This window comes from Eumetopias jubatus, unplaced genomic scaffold (genome assembly GCF_037043125.1).
Source record: "Eumetopias jubatus isolate StellerSeaLion01/CBP00866 unplaced genomic scaffold, mEumJub1_p1.0 scaffold_6, whole genome shotgun sequence".
Taxonomy (NCBI): Eukaryota; Metazoa; Chordata; class Mammalia; order Carnivora; family Otariidae; genus Eumetopias; species Eumetopias jubatus.
This window is the reverse complement of record NW_028274812.1, coordinates 120,265,322-120,289,454: the sequence shown is the minus strand read 5'-3', so window position 1 is coordinate 120,289,454 and position 24,133 is coordinate 120,265,322. Positions and strand designations below refer to the sequence as shown.

The 24,133-nt window shown below is 46.6% G+C and overlaps 1 protein-coding gene across 1 annotated transcript; it reads left to right on the top strand.

Annotated features, from left to right (window-relative positions):
• Positions 1-595: 595 nt before the first annotated feature.
• MSH5 (mutS homolog 5) lies at positions 596-24,084 on the top strand. The gene is made up of 25 exons (XM_028120631.1): positions 596-640; positions 1,058-1,211; positions 1,471-1,594; positions 2,288-2,368; positions 2,553-2,615; positions 3,409-3,530; positions 3,717-3,826; positions 4,067-4,102; positions 4,455-4,537; positions 5,494-5,539; positions 10,773-10,911; positions 11,037-11,099; positions 15,716-15,844; positions 16,136-16,208; positions 16,369-16,478; positions 16,722-16,802; positions 21,171-21,258; positions 21,406-21,595; positions 21,713-21,839; positions 22,253-22,402; positions 22,770-22,844; positions 23,028-23,171; positions 23,353-23,490; positions 23,660-23,733; positions 23,953-24,084. The coding sequence occupies exons 2-25, from the start codon at positions 1,071-1,073 to the stop codon at positions 24,062-24,064; spliced, it is 2,499 nt and encodes an 832-aa protein (XP_027976432.1). The 5' UTR covers positions 596-640; positions 1,058-1,070; the 3' UTR covers positions 24,065-24,084.
• The last annotated feature ends 49 nt before the right edge of the window (positions 24,085-24,133 follow it).

The following is a 24,133-nucleotide window of genomic DNA, read 5'->3' as shown; positions in this document are numbered from 1 at the left end:
AGAGAGCACACACAGCAGGCAGTAGCAGCAGGCAAAGGCAGGGGGTGAAGGAGGCTTCCTACTGTGCCATGCGGGACTCACTTCCAGGACCCTGGGATCATGGCCTGAGCCGAAGACAGACGCTTTAACGACCGAACCAGCCAGGCGTCCGTCGTGGGTACAAATATTAATTTAGAGTTGCTGGCACAGGCTTAATTAACGTTGCTTATCTCCACTCTCCAGAAAAAAATACAATTCGCCTCTGCCCCTTTAGCCAGCTCACCCCCAACAGCCCTAGACCAGTTCCTGGGCTCTGACTCAAACGCGCTTCCGACTTTCTCACAGGCTCCACCTCCCGTCAATCAAAGCCCAGAAACCCGGAAGGCCGGAGGCTCTAGTGCTAAGCAACGGCACAGGCGGGAATTTTGAACGTTCTGGCACCGCCCCATATGCGAATGGACCAATCAGTGTCCAGCCGTCCCAGCAACTGTTTATTCCCTCTCTCGCTCTGTTGGATCTCCAGGCAGGATCCGGATCTCTCCGACCAATAGCCGCTAAGAAGGGCGGGGCGTGTGCGCGCGCACCCCGTCCTCACGCCAGTATGCCCCTCCTGCGGGCTCAAGGCTGTTAGTGACGTGGTTTCGCGCACGTAGCGACCCAGGTGACTGAAAATGCGGGAAGATGCCGCGAGTTGTCAGCGGCTGGGGTGGGAAAGTCTAGAGGTTAGGGCTGCAGTCGTGGGGGTGTGGTTGGTAGTGGCGGAGAGAGGAGCGGTACAGACTCCCCCCACAGAGCCCTCCAGCCAAAGTCCAACCTCTGCGTGACCGAAATGAGGGTGGGGCGAGTGGAGTTTTGCACAGTCTGGACTTTAGTGACGTACCTGAGAAGTCGCCCGTCAAAATGTCCCACACATGTTAAAAACAAAATGTTACCGCAGCTCTCCCAGGCCCTCGCAGCCCTGCGCCTCAGCCCCCTCCCAGAAGTCCTGGGTGGGTTTGCGTTTCTGCGGAACCCCTACCCCAGCCTCCCCGCGATGAAACCTCGCTCCTGAACCGCCTTCATTTTCTGCTCCCCGCAGAGCCTCCAAGGCCATGGCTTCCGTCGGAGCGATCCCAGGCAGGACGCCAGAGGGTCCGGGGCCCGGGGCAGCCTCGGCCAGCTTTCCCAGCCCGGCCCCGGTGCGGGGCCCCGGGGAGGCCGAGGAGGAGGAGAATGAGCAGGAGCCGGCGGAGGTCTCTGGGGCGGCGTTGCCGGGAGCAGCAGGCGCTTGGGTCCGGGGAGCGGGGCGTTGGTTGGACCGTCGGGATGTTAGAATAAACGGGCTGGGAAGAGCTAGCTAGTCGCGTGCCTCTGCTCTGTTTCACACTTACTGAATGGGGATGAGGATGACTGTCTCAGGGATTCCATAAAATGATTACAATTAAGCAAGACATGGCATAACCTTGCATAACCCAGCAGTTCAAATATGTTTCCTTTCTTCCTCCGGGACAGATCCATCTGTGTTTCCTGTGGACTTCAGGATACTTGGGCATTGCCTATTATGACACTAGTGACTCCACCATCCACTTCATGCCAGATGCCCCAGATCACGAGAGTTTCGAGCTTCTCCAGAGAGGTGGGGGCAGAACCATGGGTTCTGGGACTGGAGGTGTATTTCACTCATATATCCTCACCTGACTCAGTCTATTTTATTAGTTGACTCCTAGAGGCTCTCTCTGTTTATAGGAATTCATTTCATTATTTAAGGAACGTTTATTAGGTGCTTACAGTGTATCAGGTGCTGGACATACAGTCCTGGGCAAATCGGTCATGTCTGTCCTTCAGACGTTTTTAGTCTAGTGACAACATCCAGGCCACTCCTCTTCCCTCCTACCGCCCTGGCAGTCTTACTACTCTTTTCCAGAACTTCATGCCTGAGTCGTACCTATGCTCCCAATGTGCAGAGCCCTCCTTAGTTTTGGAGGAAATGAGGGTTTTTTTTTTGTTTTTGTATTTTTTTAGGATTTTATTTATTTATTTGAGAGAGAGAGAATGAGAGATAGCACGAGAGGGAAGAGGGTCAGAGGGAGAAGCAGACTCCCCGCCGAGCAGGGAGCCCGATGTGGGACTCGATCCCGGGACTCCAGGATCATGACCTGAGCTGAAGGCAGTCGCTTAACCAACTGAGCCACCCAGGCGCCCTGTTTTTTGTTTGTTTTTTGGGGGGTTTCTTGGAGGGGGTAAAGGGAGATAGCAAAGGGAGGGCAATGGGTTCCCTCTTAGAGGATAAAGATCCTTTAACTCATTTGGTCTCCATTCTCCTTCTAAGTGTTGGATGAAATCAATCCCCGGTCTATTGTTACGAGTGCCAAACAGGATGAAAATATGACTCGGTTTCTAGGGAAGCTTGGTAAGGACTGGGTAAGGGGAAAAGTGAAAATGGGGAAGGACTAAACTGTGGAATATTCCAGGAGACTAAAGGGTCTTGGGGAGAGCTAAAGCCAGGAGGCCAGAATTGGGTGACAGGGAAGGTGGGACAGAAGCAGGGGACTGAGATGTCCAGACTGATGGCCCTTTCTTTGCTTCCCCCACAGCCTCCCAGGAGCACAGAGAGCTTAAGAGACCTGAAATCATATTTTTGCCAAGTGTGGATTTTGGTACTTCCTTTGCTCTGCCCAGCCCCCCATCCCAGTTTCCCTACCCTTTCTCCTTACTCCAGCCCCATAATCAGAAGTCTCCTCTCAGCTTTATCTCATCCTAACCCTTGGTGTTCTCCAAGCCCCATAACCAGTGTCCTCAAGATCTCTCCTGCTCCCTACTTTTTATTTATTTATTTATTTTTCCTACTTTTTAATAACCTGAAACCTTGTGAAACTTCCACATAGACATGTCTAGGGATGAGGGCCTTCGCTGAGGAGTGGTGGATAGCTTTGATTGTTAGAATTTTCACCTTTAAGACAAAGCCATTTGTCTCAAAAAAAAAAAAAGAAAGAAAGAAAAAAAGGCTGACTCTGATGATCATAAGGCACTTCCATAACCTTCCCAGGCTCACAAAAAGGATAGGGAATGTTCTATCCTAATTAGATGTTAAAACATTAGTGTTATTCATTCCTCTATTAATATGATCTTTTTGACCCCAAATCCCAAATAGATACCTCCCTGAGTCACTTATCTTTCTCAGGTTGTGCTCTCAGCCAAAGATCTTTATATTAAATGTAAAATACAGCGAGAATTAGACTGAGTGTGAAGATTTGGTTCTTGTTTCAGCTTTTCACTAACTGCCTGTGGCAGCTTGGCAAGTCACATCATCTCTCTTGCTTTTATTGTCTCATTCTTTTTTTTTTTTTAAGATTTTATTTACTTATTTGTCAGAGAGTGTTGTCTCATTCTTAAAATGGGGTGAGAAATTGGGCTACGGGACCTTTCTTTCCCATGCCTCCCCCAAAATAGGTCTGGAGATAAGCAAACAGCGCCTCCTTTCTGGAAACTACGCCTTCACTCCAGACTCCATGACTACCACTGAGAAAATCCTCTTCCTCTCCTCCATTATTCCCTTTGACTGCCTTCTCACGGTGAGAAGGGTCCTGGGATGCAGGGGCTGGGATGCAGCAGGCTGGAGAAAGGGACAAGCACCCCATTTCTGGGGTTGAGTCCTGGGACGTGCTGGTCCAACCCTGGAAAATAATAGTTTTCCCTGGTGTTGTCCAGCCTCTAGGATATCGGGACTGACCTCAACTCCATTCCTGATCCCCTCCCAGGTTCGGGCACTTGGAGGGTTGCTCAAGTTCCTGGGTCGAAGAAGAATTGGGGTTGAACTGGAAGACTATAACGTCAGCGTCCCCATTCTGGGCTTTAAGAAATTTGTGTTGTAGGTGATTTACCCTAATTTTAAGCAAAATTAGGTGGGATTGGGAGGCCTGAATAGTAAGACGGGTGGGGGTGCGGGAAGTGGGCGGTACCCCATTGGGTAAAGTGCTCTAGGACACATAGGAGCACCTGAAGGGGATGTGGAGCTCTGGGGAGAAGACTGAGAAGGGTGGAACCTAGCAGTGAACTCACACTGCCTCTACCCCAGCCACCTTCCCTTTTGCTTGTTTTCTGTTCTCAGGACCCATCTGGTGAGCATAGATCAAGACACGTACAGGTAAGGAGATGGAGGCAGGCTGTCATCTCAGGGGAGGGAGAAGGATTAAGTTTAATGCTGTAATAATCCTAATGAGGCTCCAGTTTCTTTAATCCCGGGGTTATTAAGGTCTGTCTCCTTGAAGGAAAGGGAAGAGAGGGCGAGGAGAAAGGAGGAAAAGCACAAAGGTGTCAAATAGATATCCTGCCTTCCTGAGTCACTTATTCTGAAGAGAAAAACTGAGGCAGAGAGGAGTATGGGACAGACCTTACAACAACACTTGATCTCAGGAGCGTGTTCCCAACCTCCATTCTATTTTCTGAATTCCCTTAAAAAACCTGTTACCTCAAACGCCTCCATTTCTCCCTGACAGCGTTCTGCAGATATTTAAGAGTGAGGCCCATCCCTCAGTGTACAAAGTGACCAGCGGACTGAAGGAGGGGCTCAGCCTCTTTGGTGGGTATGCCCCTTCCCTCATCCCACACTATGAAAGCCTGCCAGAAAAACAGCTGCCTCCAAACACGGGTCCCAGCCCCTCTGTTCCCACTTCACTCCCACTGCCAGATGTCTCTTCCACTCCCATCAGCTCTCTCTCTCTCTCTCTTTTTTAAGATTTTATTTATTTGACAGAGAGAGAGACAGCGAGAGCAGGAACACAAGCAGGGAGAGTGGGAGAGGGAGAAGCAGGCTTCCTGCAGAGCAGGGAGCCCGATGCGGGGCTTGATCCCAGGACCCTGGGATCATGACCTGGGCCGAAGGCAGATGCTTAACGACTGAGCCACCCAGGTGCCCCTCCATCCAGCTCTCTTACCTCTTTGTACCCTCCCTGAGCTTGGCATCTCCACTCGCCCACAGTTGTCCAGTGTCATTTGCCTATCGTCTCTGACTTGACCAATTCCATGTTCATTCCTTGGGCTTGCATGGATGTTTCTGCTAGTCATGCACCTGTCCAGGGACTTGGGGAGGCCCTATGTATAACTGCATAACTGCCCGTGTTTTATTGGCATTGAGTCTTTATCAGTTGTCTCTGGCTTTAGGGTGTGGTCGGGACATCGCCCCAAGTATCCACATGGTTTCACTGTGCATATCTTGGTGGATTGTGTCTAATGTTTACATATATGTTTTGGGCTCTTTGTGATTCCAACTACAACCACTCTGTGTATTTTTCTGGCTGACTGTTCCTGGGAGTGCCTGTCCCTCCCCTAAGCCCATGTAAGGTAATCCTGGCTCAGACTTGTGGCCAGGCGCTGGCTTTAGCTGCCTTTGTGTCCTGTATCCAGGGAACGCCCCCAGGACAGCCTGCCCAACACCCGAACCTCTGGCCCAGATGCCTGTTTAGACACATCCACACATTCCTTTCCCTGCCCCTGCCTTGTAATAAGCTTACTCCCTGCCCCTGCTCCTGCCCACAGGAATCCTCAACAGATGCCGTTGTAAGTGGGGAGAGAAGCTGCTCAGGTGAGTCTCACGGACATGCCACAGGCTCATGCATGCAGTCTACAGGCACATGCACACACCACTCCATCCGGTAGTAATAAAAACGACTGCCCCTTCCCAAATGCTGGCTAAATGCATTTAATCCTTACAACAACCCCATGTGGTAGCTAGTATTATCCTCATTTGATGTTGTCAGCACAGATACCCATATGCCCATTGATGATACAGACTGGCACACACACAAGCAGCAGAAACAGTCACAAAACACTAATGCACACATGGTAATATCTTTTTTTAATTGAAGTATAGTTGACATACAATATTATATTAGTTTCAGGTGTACAACATAGTGATTCAACGTTTATATACATTATGAAGTGATCACCACGATATAATCTAGCTACTATCTGTCACCATGTAAAGTTGTTACAATATTATCAACTATATTCCTTATGCTGTACGTTGTCTTTTTTTTCTTAAATGTTTTATTTATTTATTCATGAGAGTCAGAGAGAGAGAGAGAGAGAGAGAGGCAGAGGTAGAGAGAGAAGCAGGCTCCCTGCCGAGCAGGGAGCCCGATGCGGGGCTCAATCCCAGGACCCTGGGATCATGACCTGAGCCGAAGGCAGATGCTTAACCATCTGAGCCACCCAGGCGCCCCAATGTACATTGTCTTTTTTTAATAACTGGAAGTTTCTACCTCATATGGTAGGGCTTTATTTTATTTATTTTTAAAGATTTTATTTATTCATTTGACCGAGAGAGAGTGGGAACACAAGCAGGGGGAGTGGCAGGCAGAGGGAGAGAGAGAAGCAGATTCCTCGCCAAGCAGCGAACCCTGATGTGGGGCTCGATCCCAGGACCCTGGGATTATGACCTGAGCTGAAGGCAGACACTTAACCGACTGAACCCCCAGGCGCCCTGGGCTTTATTTTTTTTTTTTTAATATATAGTTTTTAAATTTTTATTTTTTTTATTTGTTTTTAAAGATTTTATTTATTTATTTGACAGAGAGAGACACAGTGAGAGAGGGAACACAAGCAGGGGGAGTGGGAGAGGGAGAAGCAGGCTTCCTGCAGAGCAGGGAGCCTGATGCAGGGCTCGATCCCAGGACCCTGGGATCATGACCTGAGCCGAAGGCAGACGCTTAACAACTGAGCCACCCAGGCACCCCAAAGATTTTTTTTTTAAGATTTTATTTATTTAAGGGAAAGAGAGAGAGAAGGAGCAGAGGGAGAGGGACAAGCAGACTCCCCGCTGAGCAGGGAGACCAACGTGGGGCTTGATCCCAAGACCCTGAGATCATGACCTGAGCCGAAGTCAGATGCTCAACCGAATGAGATACCCAGGCGCCCCTAAAAGATTTCTTTAATTTTAAGTACAATATACCCCCCAAATGGGGCTCCAACTCACTATCCCAAGATCAAAAGTCACGTGCTCTACCGACCAAGCCAGCCAGGCACCCCACACAGTACTATCTTTAATTATAAAACCGTACTTCCAATTTGAGCTATTCTTTTTTTTTTTTTTTAGATTTTTATTTATTTATTTAAGAGAGACAGATAGAGGGAGAGCAGAGGGAGAGTGAGAAAGGGAGAAGCAGACTCCCTGCCAAGCTGGGAGCCCGACGTGGGACTCGATCCCGGGACCCCGAGATCATGACCCGAACTGAAGGCAGACACTCAACCGACTGAGAATTTGAGCTATTCTCTGATGACTTTCAAAATTGTGTCTCTAGTTCCAAATTCCATATGTGGAATGCACACCGCACATCATCCCCACTTGCAATTTCCACATAGTTCAAACTCAGAGCATCTAAATTGATGTCCACTGGACCCGTTCCTCTTCTTGCATCCTTTTTTTTCTGGCTAATGGCATTGCTGGCAATACTGCTTTTCAAGTGCCGAACCTTGGATTGATGCTTCTCCTTCATCCTTCATATTCAATTATTCACTAAAGCCTATTGATTCTACCCTGAGATGCCTTTCTCAGCCATCCCCCTCCCTCTTCCCACTGCTCTAATTCTGGCTATGATCATTTCCAACCTGGAGCCTCACAGTCACCTTCAAATTGGTCTCTCTGCCTCTAATCTCTTCTTTTTCTAATTGTTCTTCGTTCCAAAATACTTGTCATTCCAAAATAGATATCTGAGCGTGTCACTCCACTTTTTTAAATCTTAAGTAGAAAAAAAATAACAAACCTCAGGAGGCTTTCGCATTCCCTGCCGGGATGAAGATCAGCATCTTTAGCAGTATGGTGTTCAGAGCCCGTCCCATTCACCTCAACTTAAATTTCCACGATTATCTTCTCAAGCGCTGCCTAAATCCTTTCTCACTGGATCCACCCTATATTCCAGTTGTTTGGGCCACTTTCCGTCATGGAAATACGCCAAGCCTGTGTTTATGCAGTTTCTTCTGCATAGTCTTTTCCTTGTTCTTCACCTGTCAGAATCTTACATCCTCTTCAAGGTGCAAGCCCACTATCACCTCTTCCATGAAACCTTCACAGGCACCTATAGGGAGACGGACGTGCACCTTCCCGTTTGCTTAGTGCCTGCTTATGTTTTCTGGCTGCACTGTCACATCAGCTTGAAGTTAGCGGTCAGTGAACCTGCTTGCTCTCATAACTGCAAGCTCCATACAGCTGTCATACCTGTGACCTCAGTGCCTGGCACATGGTCTTGGATGTGGTAGCACCCAGTGAGTGAGCATGGTACCCAGGTGCAAGCACATTGGTCACATGGTCTCTACAAACTCAGAGCTGAAAGCTTTGATAGCCCACAGGTGCACAATTCTTTCCCCACCTCACCTGCCCTGCACTGTGTGTCTTTGGAGGTTTTCAGGATAATCCCTGAGGTCATTTCCAGGTAACTGGGATCATTTAATTACCCCCACATTCTACAGATGCAGATCTCTCATCTCAGCAAGGGATGAGAGGGAAGGAATTCTTAGTGGAGAAGAGAACAGAGTTAAAGTTGGGGAAGAGTGCAGATCCCCCAGGTAGGTTGCAGCAGGGCACGGAAGCATAACCTGAATTATGAACTAAGGACCCAGTTGGCCCAGCTGAACAGGGCACCAGGAAGGTGACTGAATGTCACAGTATGCTCTGAAGAGCACTGTCCTAGCCATCTGCGGACCTGAGTTCGAGACCCAGCTATACTTCTTACTAGCCCCATGACCTTGGACAAGCTGCTTATTCTCTTAAGGGCTTCATTTTCTCAGCTGTAAAATTAGGAGGTTTAGCTTGACTAAGATTTCTCCTGGCACTAGCAGTATATGAGTCAGAAAAACCCCAGGATTTTACAAGATAGGCAGCTTGGCAAAGCTCTCCAAGGTGGGGACAGGTATTCACAGTTTGGCCTACACTTGCTGCCCGTGATGCTGTTTGTGGCTGAGGAGCAGAGGTGCCTAAAACCCACCCTCGAATCCCACTCAGCCCTCCGCTTCACCCTAGCCTGGGGTGTTCTAACCTAGGGGGACTGGCCCTCTACTATGGTGTGAGATACATATCCCCAGGCCCCAGCGTCTCCACAGGTTGCTTCTTGTATAAAATAGCATGTGCCTAATGGCTGCTCTAATGCAGAAAAGAACTCATGGGCCCACAGGTCCTTGCAGAGTCTCACACTCTCCGTAGCCACAGAAAGACAGGGACACCCAGAATTAGACAAACCCAGATGAGACATTTATTATTGTATACTAATTCAGTTTATTAGAAAATACCTCAGGCATACAAAAGGTGGAAGTAATAATGGTGATGATGATGATATAAACCTCTATGTTTACACCAGCAAAATTAAGAATAAGATAATGTTATTAAAAGCCTGGCTGGCTCAGTGGGTAGAGCATGTGACTTTTGATCTTGGGGTCATGAGTTCAAGCCCCACATTGGGCATAGAGCTTACTTGAAAAATGGGGGGTGTGTGGCCTGGGTGGCTTAGTAGGTTCAGCGTCTGATTTTGGCTCAGGTCATCATCTCAGTGTCCTGGGATGGAGGCCCTGCGTCAGGTTCCCCACTCAGCAGGGAGTCTACTTGTCCCTCTGCCCACCCCGTGTTTGTGCCCTCGCTCTCTCAAATTAAATAAATAAATATTAATTTTTTAAAGTCTAAAAAAAAGAATGTTATGGAAGCCTTTTAAAGTGTCCCTTGCCAATCCTTTTTTCTCTGCAGAGATGACCATTATCATGAATTGAGGACGTACCATTCCGCATGGAATGGCTATATACTTTTACAGAAGAACAGGAAAAGACGAACGTCTGTGCTGTTACACCCGGAGGCACTTTCACAGCCAAATACATTTAAACTCATGCTGACTCACCCTCTCCTACTCAGCCGCGGAGAAAGCTAGAGTGTTGGCACACAAATACTTCAATACACTGCTTTCCCTCTAAATATTGACAAGCTCTATCGCATATCCACATGGAATGACACATGGTCACATCCATCAAAACCATGATAAACAGTTGTGCTCACATGCAGAGATTTTTAGTAGATATGTGTAAACACACCCGCATAGATAGGACACTGGGCTTGCCAGTACAGATACATATCACCACAATCCCCAGGGCCCTCCAAACACACACTGTCACAAATTGAGATCAAGACAGTGATGAGAGGGCACCTGGGTGGATCAGTCAGTTAGGTGTCTGCCTTCAGCTCAGGTCATGATCCCAGAGTCCCAGGATCAAGCCCCGTGTTGGGCTCCCTGCTCAGTGAGGAATCTGATTCTCCCTCTGACCTCCCTCCTTCTCGTGCTTGCTCTCTCTCTCTCCCTCTCAAATAAATAAAATCTTTTTTTAAAAATATTTTATTTATTTGACAGAGAGAGACACAGTGAGAGAGGGAACACATCAGGGGGAGTGGGAGAGGGAGAAGCAGGCCTCCTGCCGAGCAGGGAGCCCAATGCGGGGCTCAATCCCAGGACCCTGGGATCATGACCTGAGCCAAAGGCAGATGCTTAACGACTGAGCCACCCAGGTGCCCCAATAAAATCTTTTTTTTTAAATTTTATTTTCTAATTAACATATAATGTATTATTTGTTTCAGGGGTACAGGTCTGTGATTCATCAGTCTTAACACAATTCACAGCGCTCACAGTAGCACATACCCTCCCCAATGTCCATCACCCAGCCACCCCATCCCTCCCAACCCTCTTCACTCCAACAACCCTCAAATAAATAAAATCTTAAAAAAAAAAAAAGACATTGATGAGCACAGATGTAATTTCTGGTCCCCCTACTTCATCCCTCACTTTTAGGCTGTGGTTCACACGTCCGACTCAGGACCTGGGAGAGCTAAATTCTCGGCTGGATGTCATTCAGTTTTTCCTCCTACCTCAGAATCTGGACATGGCTCAAATACTGCATCGGTTGCTGGGTCATATCAAGAATGTACCTGTGAGCCCAGGGTGGGGGCAAGGAGGTGGGGAAGGAGCTTGAGGGTCGGTAGTGGACATCGGGCTTCTTGGGGGGCACTAGAATGGGAGAAGGAAAACAGTGGCCATCCCTTTGTCTGACTGTAGCTGATTCTGAAACGCATGAAGCTGTCCCACACCAAGGCCAGCGACTGGCAGGTTCTGTACAAGGTAAGGCCTCCCTTCTAGAAGCCCAGAGGTCCAGGTTAAGCCTCTCAGCAGGCAATCCAGACCCTCGGTACTCTGCTCACCCGTCCAACTTTATCCCAACACTTTAACAGCAACAACTTTGTATTGTGGAAACTCAAAAAAATTTAGAATAGTATAATGAACCCCCACGTACCCAGCATACAGCTTTAACACCTAGACTCATACCAATCTTGTTTCATGTATATCTTCTCCCCCTTTCCCCTTCCTGGATTAGTTTGAAGCAATTCCCAGCCATCATATCATTTCACCTATAACTATTTCAGTATGATTTCTAGAAGAAAATTGCTTTTAAAAAAGAATAACAATACCATAGTCTTACTAACAACATAATTCTTGAATATCATCAATTATCTGATGTTCACATTTCTAATCCTCTCTTAAATGTCATGATTTTAAAAAAATACATTTTGTTTAATTAGGATGAAAATATGTTCAACATATAGCAATGGGATGATGTCTCTTGAAGTCCCCTTTGTGGGTTCCATTTTCATTTCACTGTTCTCCCTCCATGTCTATCTCAATCTTTAGTTTTCTTTTTTCCCTTGCAAGTTATTTGGTGAAGAAATGGGATTGTTTGTCCAGTAGAGTTTTCCTTAACCTGGATTTTGCTGATTACATTCTGTACGTGTTTTTGACATGTTTTACTCTCTTCTAGAATTTTTGTAAATGGATCTAGAAGACTGACCAAATCCAAGTTTGATTTTTTTTCAATATTGTTTTATAAGCGGAGGAATATAATGCCTGATATGTCTGTCTCTCTTTTTGTGATGTTAGCAGCTTTTGATGTTTAATACCTACGTCCATTAATTCCTTAGGGATTGCAAAGTAGTGTTATTCTGTCATTCTTTCTCTATTTATTAGTCTGAATGTTTCTGTAAAGAGAAACTTCCTCTCATCTGCTTTTTGGTTATTCAGTGGTACATTTCATATCGTAGAAATTGCTTGATTTTCTCCCCTGCCTTTATTTACCAGCTCTTCAGCATATGGGAAATTATTAGTTCCCTAACATGCCCCACGGTAGCCAATGTATTTTTTGTTGTTTTAATATCATCATAAACTCAGATTTACACGTGTTTCAGTCCATTGCATTTTTAATCTTTCTACATGTTCAGATTATTCTATCTGTGGCTAATGGGAGCCTCTTCATGTTGGCTTCTGAGTCCCTTAAACATGACCCCAGTAGACGTCCGCACTTGATCACTTCCCTCCTGCTCCCTTGTTTGAGAAGATGTACCAGATATATCATTTACATCTCCTGGTTCTTTCTTTTTTTAAATTATATTGATTTATTTTAAGTAATCTCTACACCCAAGGCGGGGCTTGAACTCACAACCCTGAGATCAAGAGTTGTGTGCTCTACTGACTGAGCCAGCCAGGTGCCCCTACATCTCTTGGTTCTGACCCAGAACCAGATCTTTCTTCAAAGAGCGCTGGTTCCTTTTAGTGAAAAATGGCATTTCTGTATCACAGTCTGAATCCTAGAGGATGCACACACAGCATGTTTTGCTTATTGCTTTAAAGGCTTTTCTGCAGACATATCTAGAATTTTTAAAAAGTAAAATACATGACTAATTGGTACTGATACCAGCAATTTAAATTCAGAAGCACAGGGTTCTTACCTTGTATATTCCTATACTATCCCCTTCAACCTTCCTTCTTCCAAGTGGAAATTCTGGTTCTCAATAACACTAGGAATGATAAGATTAGAATATCACTCATTTTCTTTTCTTACATTACATCCACAACAATCTTAGTATAGCAACACCAGCACTACTACCAATGATATTATTGCTGAAAATAATTTAAGATTTTTTTGGGGGAAGAAGGGAAGTTCTTTTTGTCCCTACTAAGGATACAGCCAAATGACTGTGTTTTAGTCACTTGGAATAGTTCCTCTCTGTGTGGTTATGTCACTATCTGAATATACATTTGTGTTCATTTGTTTCATTCTATTTTTGATTTTTAGGAATTGGTTTTTAATTTTTTGTTAAAGGTTTTATTTATTTTGTCAGAGAGAGAGAGCCCAAGCAGGGGGAGCGGCAGGCAGAGCAGTTAGAACAGGCAGAGGGAGAAGCAGGCCTCCCGCTGAGCAGGGAGCCTGATGTGGGACTCAATCCCAGGACCCAGGGATCATGACCTGAGCCGAAGGCAGTCACTTAACCAACTGAGCCACCCAGGCATCCCTGGTTTTTTAAGATTTAATTTACTTTTAAAATTATGTAAAATATTTACACAGTTTCAAAATGTAATCTCCCAAACAAGGTATAGGCAACTAATTCTAGTTTCTGTCTTTTCCCCCTTTCCACCTTTAACATTTTCTTTAAAAAATTTTTAAGATTTATCCTTCTGTTGTTTTGTTTTAATTTCTTTTTTAAAAAATAATTTAAGACATAAAGAAAAGCCGCAAAAATTGTACAGGGTGTTCTTATATACCTTTTCACTCAGTTTCCATTAATGTTAACATCTTATAAAAAAATGTTAGCATGTTACATAATCATAGGCCAATTATCTCATAAATATTTTATGAGTTATAATTCAATGCTGTTGTTTATTTTGCTCAAATTTTTCTAGTTTAGATCTTTGAGAGTTCTTTTCAGATTGGCTTTTAATATGCCCATTTGGCCTTCAGATTGGCTTTTCAAATTCAGATAGGCTTTTGATAATGCCCTTCTGACATGGCCCCCAGTCCATTTTTTAATACTTCGTAAGTTTCTACCACTACAAGATGTTCCAGGCTCATCTTATATTTTCTTTGCCCCAGCCCTGGAATCAACCATTTCTCCAAGGAGTCCTGGTTACCTTCTTTGGAGGATAGTATTAGAAACCAGATCTGGACACTAGACCCACGTGGTTATTGCTACTGGGTATCTGTCTGTCACTTCTCACCACAGACAGAGCTAAGAAATAAATCCATGTATGCTAACCCATGCATTGACATCTGTATTCCTGAATCGATCGATCTATATATTAAAGAACCCAAGAGTTCATACTCATACCTCTGATTCCAGGTCAATACCACAGGGTATTCCTCCTTTCCTCATTTGTAACTTCCTTCTCTGACAGTGTGAAAGCTGCTTCTCATTATCTACAGCAGTTTTCTTTGAACATGAATAGTTATATGTAACTATTTGTATATTCCATTCCCACTACTCAGCATTCATCCTCCGCTTCAGCCCAGCCAGGCTATGCATTCGGGCACTCTGCTGAGGAGACCCACTGTGTTCTGCTCAGTATAGTGTGGTGTTTAAAGGCCAGACACCTGCGTTCAAATCCCAGCTCTTTTATTTACTCTCTGTGAGACTTTGAGCAAATTATGTTATTTCTTTGTGCTTCAGGTTGCAGGTCTGTAAAATGGAGATAATGCTAGTCCCTATCTCCTAAGATTCTTCTGAGGAACAAACGAAATTAACATGTAAAGAGTTTAGAACATTGCCTTTCCTGTCACTTAGTAAGCATTCAGGAAGTGTTAGCTCTTTGTTCTACTGCTACTTGCCTGTGCCCTTGCTCTGAACCAGAGTACCCTCCTTCCTTTGAATAGCCTTATTCATGACCCAGTTTGGTTCCTTTTTTTTTTTGAGAGAGAGAGTGGGTATGCACACACTCGGCCTGTGGAGGTGAGGGTGGGCAGAGGGAGAGGGAGAGAGAGAGAATCTCAGGCAGGCTCCATGCCCAGCGTGGAAGCTGACTCCGGACTCAAATCCCAGCTCTTTTATTTACTCTCTGTGAGACCTTGAGCAAATTATGAGGCCACAAAGAACTAAAATGTGGCCCCTGTCCCAGAGGAGCTCATGGTCTAGTGAGGATCCTGAGATCATCACCTGAGCCGAAATCAAGGGTATCAAGAGTTAGACACCCAATCAACTGAGCCACCCAGGGGCCCCTCGTTTCCTTTTCTCTGTAAAGATATCCCCAATGATGTTAGCCCATATTAGTCTTATTCTCTGAACTTCCTTAATAATTTTAGTCAGTTCCATATTGATCAATCTGTCTTGTGAGTAGGCATTGTTTTTGCTGCTTGTTTGCTTGTTTCCATCATGGCTAGATTATAAACCCTTTAATATATATACTTGTGTCCTCTGCCACCGAGTAAGGCTCAGTAGATGTCGGTGTGTCCATGCAGTCTAACCTTGGCAGCTACCTCAGGGCACTGACCTTCACCCTGGGGAATTAACTGTCAATGACCCTAACCCTTCCTCTCTTCCTGCTCCCTTACCTCAGTGCTGTCTTGCCCCTTCTGCTCATGTACTTCTCTGCCTTTCATAGCCCCACTTCTCTTTCTCCTTCCTCAATATGAAATCCTCTCCTCTATTAAAGCACCTACCATTTTATTTTTAAATTTTCTGGGTCTATTTCTGTCTTTCTCACTAGACCATGAGCTCATCTGGGACAGGGGCCACATTTTAGTTCTCTGTGGCCTCACTGTTGAGTGGAGTGCCTGACACAGTTTTACAGATGCCATTTCCTCACTTACTGTTTCTTCTTTGCCTTTGAGATCCTCTGTCTTTCTTACTGTGGTTTCTCCCCTGTCCTTCCCTGTCCCCTCGCCTCAGCCCACCTTCTGTCCATTTCTGCTACAGACTGTGTACAGTGCCCTGGGTCTGAGGGATGCCTGCCGCTCCCTGCCCCAGTCCATCCAGCTCTTTCAGGACATTGCCCAAGAGTTCTCTGACGACCTGCACCATATCGCCAGCCTCATTGGAAAGGTGGTGAGTGGAAGAAAGAGGCAGAGCCCCTGGGGACCTAGGGGAGAGAGGTGGGATTGGAGGATGGAGAAAGAGCGGGCTCTGGGGAATGTGGTGTTGAAGATGGGAGACATCAAGGTCAGTTGGGTGACCAAAGAATGGGATGGTGAGAGGAGGTGGCAGAACATCAGAGACGTGCTTGGAGGGTTAGGGTCAAAACAGGAAATGCAGGGCGAATAGGGGCCCAAGGAGAGGTGAGGAACAGGACTGGGGACAGTTTTGGGTGATGAGCAACTGGACGTTTTATCTCCTCAGGTGGACTTTGAGGGCAGTCTTGCTGAAAATCGCTTCACAGTCCTCCCCAACATAGATCCTGACATTGATGAGAGTGAGTGTTGGGTGTGCAGTTGGGCCTGTGAGCCCTGAAACACGAGCCCACCCAGTGACGGGGTACCATCATCAGTAGGCGGCCACTACAACTGGGGATAACTGGGGCCAACATGGCAGGAACCTTACTTTTGATACCCACATGTCTTCCATCCTCCTAGAAAAACGAAGGCTGATGGGACTTCCCAGTTTCCTCACTGAGGTCGCCCGGAAGGAGCTAGAGAATCTGGACTCCCGTATTCCTTCTTGCAGTGTCATCTACATCCCTCTGGTGAGGGCAGGAGGGTTGGGTGTAACCCCCAGGGATCTTTTATGGGAGATATTAAGCTCTTGAAGGACACACTGCTAGATAAGAAAACTCCTGGAGAAACCTGAAGGATATGAACACCCTGTGGTAGCTTTAAGCCCCTGAGGGAAGCACTGCAGAATATAGGAATCTCTGGTGCCCTCCAGGGAGATGAGGTGCCCAGTACTTGGTTCTTTCCTCCCTGTTTTATCTCTTTACTCTCCTCAGATTGGCTTCCTTCTCTCTATTCCCCGCCTGCCTTCCATGGCAGAGGCCAGTGACTTTGAGATTGAAGGACTGGACTTCATGGTAAGACCCTTGACCTCTGTAGGGGGTAATAAGAGAAATAAGTCAATAGCTGAGGGAGGGCTTTACCCTATCAGTACTTCCCAATATGGGTTGTCTCTTCTGTAGTTCTACTTTGATCCTTACCAGCTCTGAGATAAAAGGGAAAGAAGTCAGGGTGGGAAAGAGACGAAAGACATGTACTCTGAAAACTATAAAACCTTGATGAAAGAAATTGAAGATGACACAAAGAAATGGAAAGGCATTCCATGGTCTGGGGTTGGAAGAACAAATATTGTTCAAATGCCTATACTACCCAAAGCAATCTACAGATTTAATGCAATCCCCATCAGAATACCAACAGCATTTTTCACAAATAATCCTAAAATTGGTATGGAACATAAAAGACCCCAAATAGCCAAAGCAATCTTGAAAACAAAACAAAACAAAACAAAACTGGAGGTATCACAATTCCAGAGTTAAAGTTGTATCACAAAGTTATAGTGATCAAAACAGTATGATGTTAGCACAAAAATAGACACATAGATCAATGGAACAGAACAGAAAGCCCAGAAATAAACCCATGATTATGTGGTCAATTAATCTTTTTTTTCAAGATTTTATTTATTGGGGTGCCTGGGTGGCTCAGCCAGTTAAGCGTCTGCCTTTGGCTCAGGTCATGATCTCAGGGTCCTAGGATTGAGCCCCACGTTTGGCTCCCTGTTCAGTGGGGAGTCTGCTTCTCCCTCTCCCTTTGCCCCTCTCCTCCCTCCCCAACGCTTCCCTGCTCTTGCTCTCTCTCTCTCTCTCTCTCTATCAGATAAATAAAAATAAGGCACCTCTGGTCAATCCATCTTTGACAAAGCAGGAAAGAATATGCAATGGGGAAAAGATAGTGTCTTCAACAAATGGTGTTGGGAAAATTGGACAGCTACATGCAAAAGAATGAAACTGGGCCGCTTTCTTACACCATACACAAAAATAAACTCAAAATGGATTAAGGACCTTAATGTGAGACATGAAACCATAAAAATCCTAGAAGAGAACACAGGCGGTAATTTATCTCACATTGGTCATAGCAACATCTTTCTAGATAGTCTCCCGAGGCAAGGAAAACAAAAGCAAAAATAAACTATTGGGACTACATAGGGGCGCCTGGGTGGCTCAATCTGTTAAGCGTCTGAGTCCTGGTTTCGGCTCAGGTCATGATCTCAGAGCCGTGAGATCAAGCCCTGCACTGGGCTCCTCGCTCAGCACGGAGTTGGCTCGTCCCTCTCCGCAACTCCCCCCACTCATGCTCTCTCTCTAAAATAAATAAATAAATATATATAAAAATAAATAATCTTTAAACTACTGGGACTACATCAAAATAAAAAGTTTCTGTGCTGCAAAGGAAACAACTGATAAAAAACAACCTACTGAATGGCAGAAGATATTTGCAAATGACGTACCCAATAGAGGGTTAGTATCCAAAATATATAAAGAACTTAAGGGCTGTTTGGCATGAGACTCTTGATCTCAGGGTTGTGACTTTGAGCTCCACACTGGGTGTAGAAATTATTTAAATAAATAAAACTTTAAAAGTACATAACACCAAAAAAATAAATAATCCAATTAAAAAATAGGCAGAAGACATCTTCAGACATTTGTCCAAAGAAGACACGTGCAGATGGCCAAAAGACACATGAAAAGATGCTCAACATCACTGATCATCAGGGAAATGCAAATCAAGACCACAATGAGGGGCACCTGGGTGGCTTAGTCGGTTAGGTGTGCCAACTCTTGATTTTGACTCTGATCATGATCTCAGGGTCATGAGATCGAGCCCTGCACTGGGCTCTGCACTCAGCACAGAGTCTGCTTCTCTCCCTCTCCTGCTGCCCCTCCCCTCTCTCCCTCTCAAATAAATAAATCTTAAAAAAAAACCCACAATGAGATATCACCTCATACCTGTTAGAATGGCTAAAATTAAAAAATCAAAAACTCAAGACACAACAAGTGTTGGTGAGGATGTGGAGAAAAAGGAACCCTCATGCACTGTTGGTGGGGATGCAAACTGGTGCAGCCACTGTGGAAATCAGGATGGAGGCTTTTCAAAAAATTAAAAATAGAACCACCCAATGATCTAAGAATCACACTACTGAGTATTTACCCAAATATACCCAGAGAATACAAAAACACTAATTCAAAGAGATACATGCACCTCTATTTTATAGCAGCATTGTCTACAATAGCCACGATGTGGAAGCAGCCCAAGTGTCCACTGATAGATGAATGGATAAAGAGGATGTGGTATTACACACAGTGGAATATTACTGAGCAATAAAAAAGGACAAAATCTTACCATTTGCAATGGCATGGAGTATTATGCTAAGTGAAATAAGCCAGTCAGAGAAAGACAAATTCCATATGATTTCACTCGTGTGTGGAATTTAAGAAACAAAACAAATGGACAAAGAGAAAAAGAGACAAACCAAAAAATAGACCCATAACTATAGAGAACAAACTGATGGTTACCAGAGGGGAGGTGGGTGGGGGGATGGGTGGAACAGGTGGAGGGGATTAAGAGTCCACTCATCTTGACCACAGAGTAATGTGCAGAATTGTTGAGTAATATACACCTGAAACTAATATAACACTGTATGCTAACAATACTGGAATTAAAAAATAAAGTAGAGGGGCGCCTGGGTGGCTCAGTTGGTTAAGCAACTGCCTTCGGCTCAGGTCATGATCCTGGAGTCCCAGGATCGAGTCCCGCATCGGGCTCCCTGCTCGGCGGGGAGTCTGCTTCTCCCTCTGACCCTCTTCCCTCTCGTGCTCTCTATCTCTCATTCTCTCTCTCTCTAATAAATAAATTTTAAAAATTAAAAAAAAAGTAGAAATCATCAGCGGGAGGCATAACTAAACTAGTCCTTAAGAATGAATATTTGGCGGGGGGGGGCACCTGAGTGGCTCAGTCAGTGAAGTGTCCAACTCTTTTTTTTTTTTTAAGATTTTATTTATTTATTTGACAGAGAGAGAGACAGCAAGAGCAGGAACACAAGCAGCCAGAGTGGGAGAGGGAGAGCAGGCTTCCCACCGAGAAGGGAGCCCAATGCGGGGCTTGATCCCAGGACCCTGGGATCATGACCTGAGCCGAAGGCAGCCGCTTAATGACTGAGCCACCCAGGCGCCCCAAAGCATTCAACTCTTAGTTTCAGCTCAGATCATAATCTCAGGGTTGTGAGATCGAGCCCCGCCTCAGATTCCATGCTGAGCGTGGAACCTGCTTAAGATTCTCTCTCCCTCTCTCTCTCTGCCCCTTCCCCCCAATCCACACTCCCTCTCTCTCTCTTAAAAAAAAAAAAAAAAGATTATTTGAATGATAAACTTATAAAGAAAATAAGGACTTGATTCCCAAAGAGGTCAGAACAGAGGTTACTTTTGAGGAGTTTGAGAGGGTTGTGATTAGGATGGCTCTCTGGGGTAGCTGACAAAATTTTAGCTTTTTTTTTTAAGATTTTATTTATTTATTTGAAAGAGACAGAGAGCGAGAGCAGGAACACAAGCAGGGGGAGTGGGAGAGGGAGAAGCAGGGAGCCTGATGTGGAGCTTGATCCCAGGACCCTGGGATCACAATCTGAGCCGAAGGCAGACACTTAACGACTGAGGCACCCAGGTGCCTGAAAATTTTAGTTTTTTAACCTACTCTGCAACCTACATGGTTGGTTACAAGGGTATTTGCCTCATAACAATTCCTTAAGCTATATATTTGCTTTCTGCAGTTTTCTGCATCTGTTCTTTTTTTTTTTTTTTTAAGATTTCATTTATTTGAAAGAGACAGAGGCGAGAGCAGGAACACAAACAGGGGGAGTGGGAGAGGGAGAAGCAGGGAGCCTGATGTGGAGCTTGATCCCAGGACCCTGGGATCACAATCTGAGCCGAAGGCAGACACTTAACGACTGAGGCACCCAGGTGCCTGAAAATTTTAGTTTTTTAACCTACTTTGCAACCTACATGGTTGGTTACAAGGGTATTTGCCTCATAACAATTCCTTAAGCTATATATTTGCTTTCTGCAGTTTTCTGCATCTGTTCTTTTTTTTTTTTTTTAAGATTTCATTTATTTGAAAGAGACAGAGGCGAGAGCAGGAACACAAACAGGGGGAGTGGGAGAGGGAGAAGCAGGCTTCCCGCTGAGCAGGGAGCCCAATGCGGGGCTCAATTCCAGAACCCTGGGATCATGACCAAGGCAGACGCTTAACAACTGAGCCACCCAGGCGCCCTCTGCATCTGTTCTATTTTTAAATAAAAGTTTTTTAAAAGAAAAAAAAAAGGCGTGGGGCCAGACGTGGTATTAGAGAAGATGGGGACCAAGAATGCAAAGCCCACAGCTTTGAGCCCTTGTTCCCAGTTTCTGTCAGAGGAGAAGCTGCACTACCGTAGTGCTCGAACCAAGGAGCTGGATGCATTGCTGGGGGACCTGCACTGTGACATCCGGGGTGAGGAGAAGCAAAAGGCTGGAGGGGCGGGCAGCTTGGGGTATCTCAGACTCTATCTGCAAGCCTGTTTCCAGGTCTCTGCTGGCTTCTTTGTCTCTTCCTTTTCCCATGGAGCTGATGCCCAGCTCCCTCCCTCCCCCCCCCCAGACCAGGAGACCCTGTTGATGTACCAGCTGCAGTGTCAGGTACTGGCACGGGCTGCTGTCTTGACCCGGGTGTTGGACCTTGCCGCCCGCCTGGACGTCCTGCTGGCTCTTGCCAGTGCTGCCCGGGACTATGGCTACTCAAGGCCCCGTTACTCCCCCCAACTCATTGGGGTCCGAATCCAGAATGGCAGGTGAGAACAGAAGGGGGTGGAGGCATAGACACCAGGGGCCCAAAGGCCCCATCTTCTGGTGGCTTCATTAGTCTGCATTCAGAGGCCACGTGTGAGGTACCTTTCTACCCACTGCAGACATCCCCTGATGGAACTCTGTGCCCGAACCTTCGTGCCCAACTCTGCAGAATGTGGTGGGGACAGAGGGAGGGTCAAAGTCATCACTGGACCCAATTCCTCAGGGAAGAGCATATACCTCAAACAGGTGAGGAGAGTCCCTGCACACTGGGCCTCTGGCATCTTCTTCATTGTCTCCATCTCCCACCTGCCTGCAAACACAAGTCCCTGCAGCTCCTCCCTGGTGTTCTGACCCTGACCTGTCATGGAAAGACCATCGTGCACACATGTTCTCTCTACTTGAGGCAGAGCCGTGCTCTAACAGATCCCTCTGTGGCCTGATAGCCTCTCCCCACCTCTGAACAGGGCCGTGCTGCTCCCAAGTGTGCCTCTGTCCACTCTCCCGCCCTCTTTCCTGATTCTAAAGAGAGCTGAGGGGGCTATCCTCTCCTATTAAATTGTGTCCGCCCCTCCTTGATCTATAATTCACCCCTCAGCCTTGCCTAACCCCCAGGCCGGACCACACCACCAGGCCCAAGACCCTGTCTCCTCCATGTTTAGGTAGGCTTGATCACATTCATGGCCCTGGTGGGCAGCTTTGTGCCAGCAGAGGAAGCCGAAATTGGGGCTGTAGACGCCATCTTTACCCGAATCCACAGCTGTGACTCCATCTCCCTGGGCCTCTCTACCTTCATGATCGACCTCAACCAGGTCAAAGGGAGCAAAGGGCGGTGGGGCTGCGGGAGGGTGTTAGTGCGGAAGGAACTCTATTCTCGAAAAATGATCAGAACAAGAAAACCATTCTGTCTGCTGCATGCCTTCTATATTAGGGGCAGGGAGCACCGAGTTCAGACACTGGGAGAATCAATACCATGAACCTTTACTGAACCTTTGCTTTGCATGAGGCACTGTTGGCAATGAAAAGATGAACAAAACACGAGTCTTGCCATTAGTGAACTTGCAGTCCAGTAGGGTGGACACACACACAAGCAGCTTTACTCACAGGCACACTGTGGTCAGTGCATTGCAGGCCTTGAACACTACTGAAACGCTCCCTTGTCCACCTGGTGCCCAGCAGGTGGCGAAAGCAGTGAACAATGCCACCAAGCAGTCTCTGGTCCTCATTGACGAATTTGGAAAGGGAACCAACACGGTAAGGAGACAAGCTGATGAGAAACTGAGGAGGGGGAAGTGGTGGGGAGGCTCAGGAGAGGAATAGGGGGTATGTAGGCAGAAAAGAAACAGAAAAGTGCAAGATGGGGATGGCTAGGGCAGGTGGAGAGGTGCACACGGGGGCACCTGTGGTTCAGTACCCTCACCCCTGCCCTGTGCGCAGGTGGATGGGCTCGCACTTCTGGCCGCTGTCCTGCGACACTGGCTGGCACTTGGACCCACGTGCCCTCACATCTTTGTGGCCACCAACTTTCTGAGCCTTGTTCAGCTCCAGCTGCTGCCACAAGGGCCCCTTGTGCAATATTTGGTAAGGATACCAATCTAGCCCTCTGGGGCTCCCTAGGAGGAGCATTTACCAGAACCCAGAACAGGCTCCTCAGAACAGAGGCATCCTTCCTGTTTCTCACTCCCCACAGGGATTGGTCAAGGGTTTCAGGGCAGGATGCAGAGTGACTCATGACACACTGTCCCCTTCTATCTCTTTTAAGACCATGGAGGCCTGTGAGGATGGGGACGACCTAGTCTTCTTCTATCAGGTGTGTGAAGGTATTGCCAAGGCCAGTCATGCCTCCCACACAGCTGCCCAGGCTGGGCTTCCTGACCAACTCCTTACTCGTGGCAAGGAGGTGAGATCCAAAGGTCAGACACCTCCATCAGGGCTCCCTACCGTTGTCCCTACTCCTCTCAGGGGCCTGGGTTTCTGGGTCCATGGGATTTCTGACCCTTATTTCCAATTCTCTTACCCAACTCCCCCACCCCACCCCACCCCACCCCACCCCCACTTCTTGTTGCTAGGTCTCAGACTTGATCCGCAGTGGGAAACCTATCAAGCCTGTCAAGGAGTTGCTAAAGGAGAAGCAAATGGAAAAGTGAGTGTGTGTGGCCCAGTGTCCTGGTTCTTTTCAGCATGTTCTGCGGCTCTTCTCCCCCTTTCAGGGATCCTGACAGCCTCTTTGACCTTCAAAGACCCAGGATTTGTTTCGAAATCCCTAAATTTTCCTGGGTTCCCTGTGCCACAGCCTCTCCCCTCTGCCTGGGGACTCAGTTTTCCATTCTGCCATAAACCCTGCTGTCCTCTCTCCCCTCAGTTGCCAGACATTAGTAGATAAATTTCTGAAACTGGATCTGGAAGATCCCAACTTGGACCTGGACCTTTTCATGAGTCAGGAAGTGCTGCCTGCTGCCACTGCCATCCTTTGAGAGCCCCTCCTTGGCCCTCCTCCACCTCTACCTGTTTCCTCACCTTCCCCAGATGCAGAACTCTCAGCT

Bases quoted from the DNA above. Each gene is read 5' to 3' on its own strand.
- MSH5 (XM_028120631.1), top strand. From the start codon at position 1,071: ATGGCTTCCGTCGGAGCGATCCCAGGCAGGACGCCAGAGGGTCCGGGG. The intron at 22,403-22,769 runs GTCAAAGGGAGC...GGTGCCCAGCAG, and splicing joins TCATGATCGACCTCAACCAG to GTGGCGAAAGCAGTGAACAA. The intron at 23,172-23,352 runs GTAAGGATACCA...ATCTCTTTTAAG, and splicing joins GGCCCCTTGTGCAATATTTG to ACCATGGAGGCCTGTGAGGA.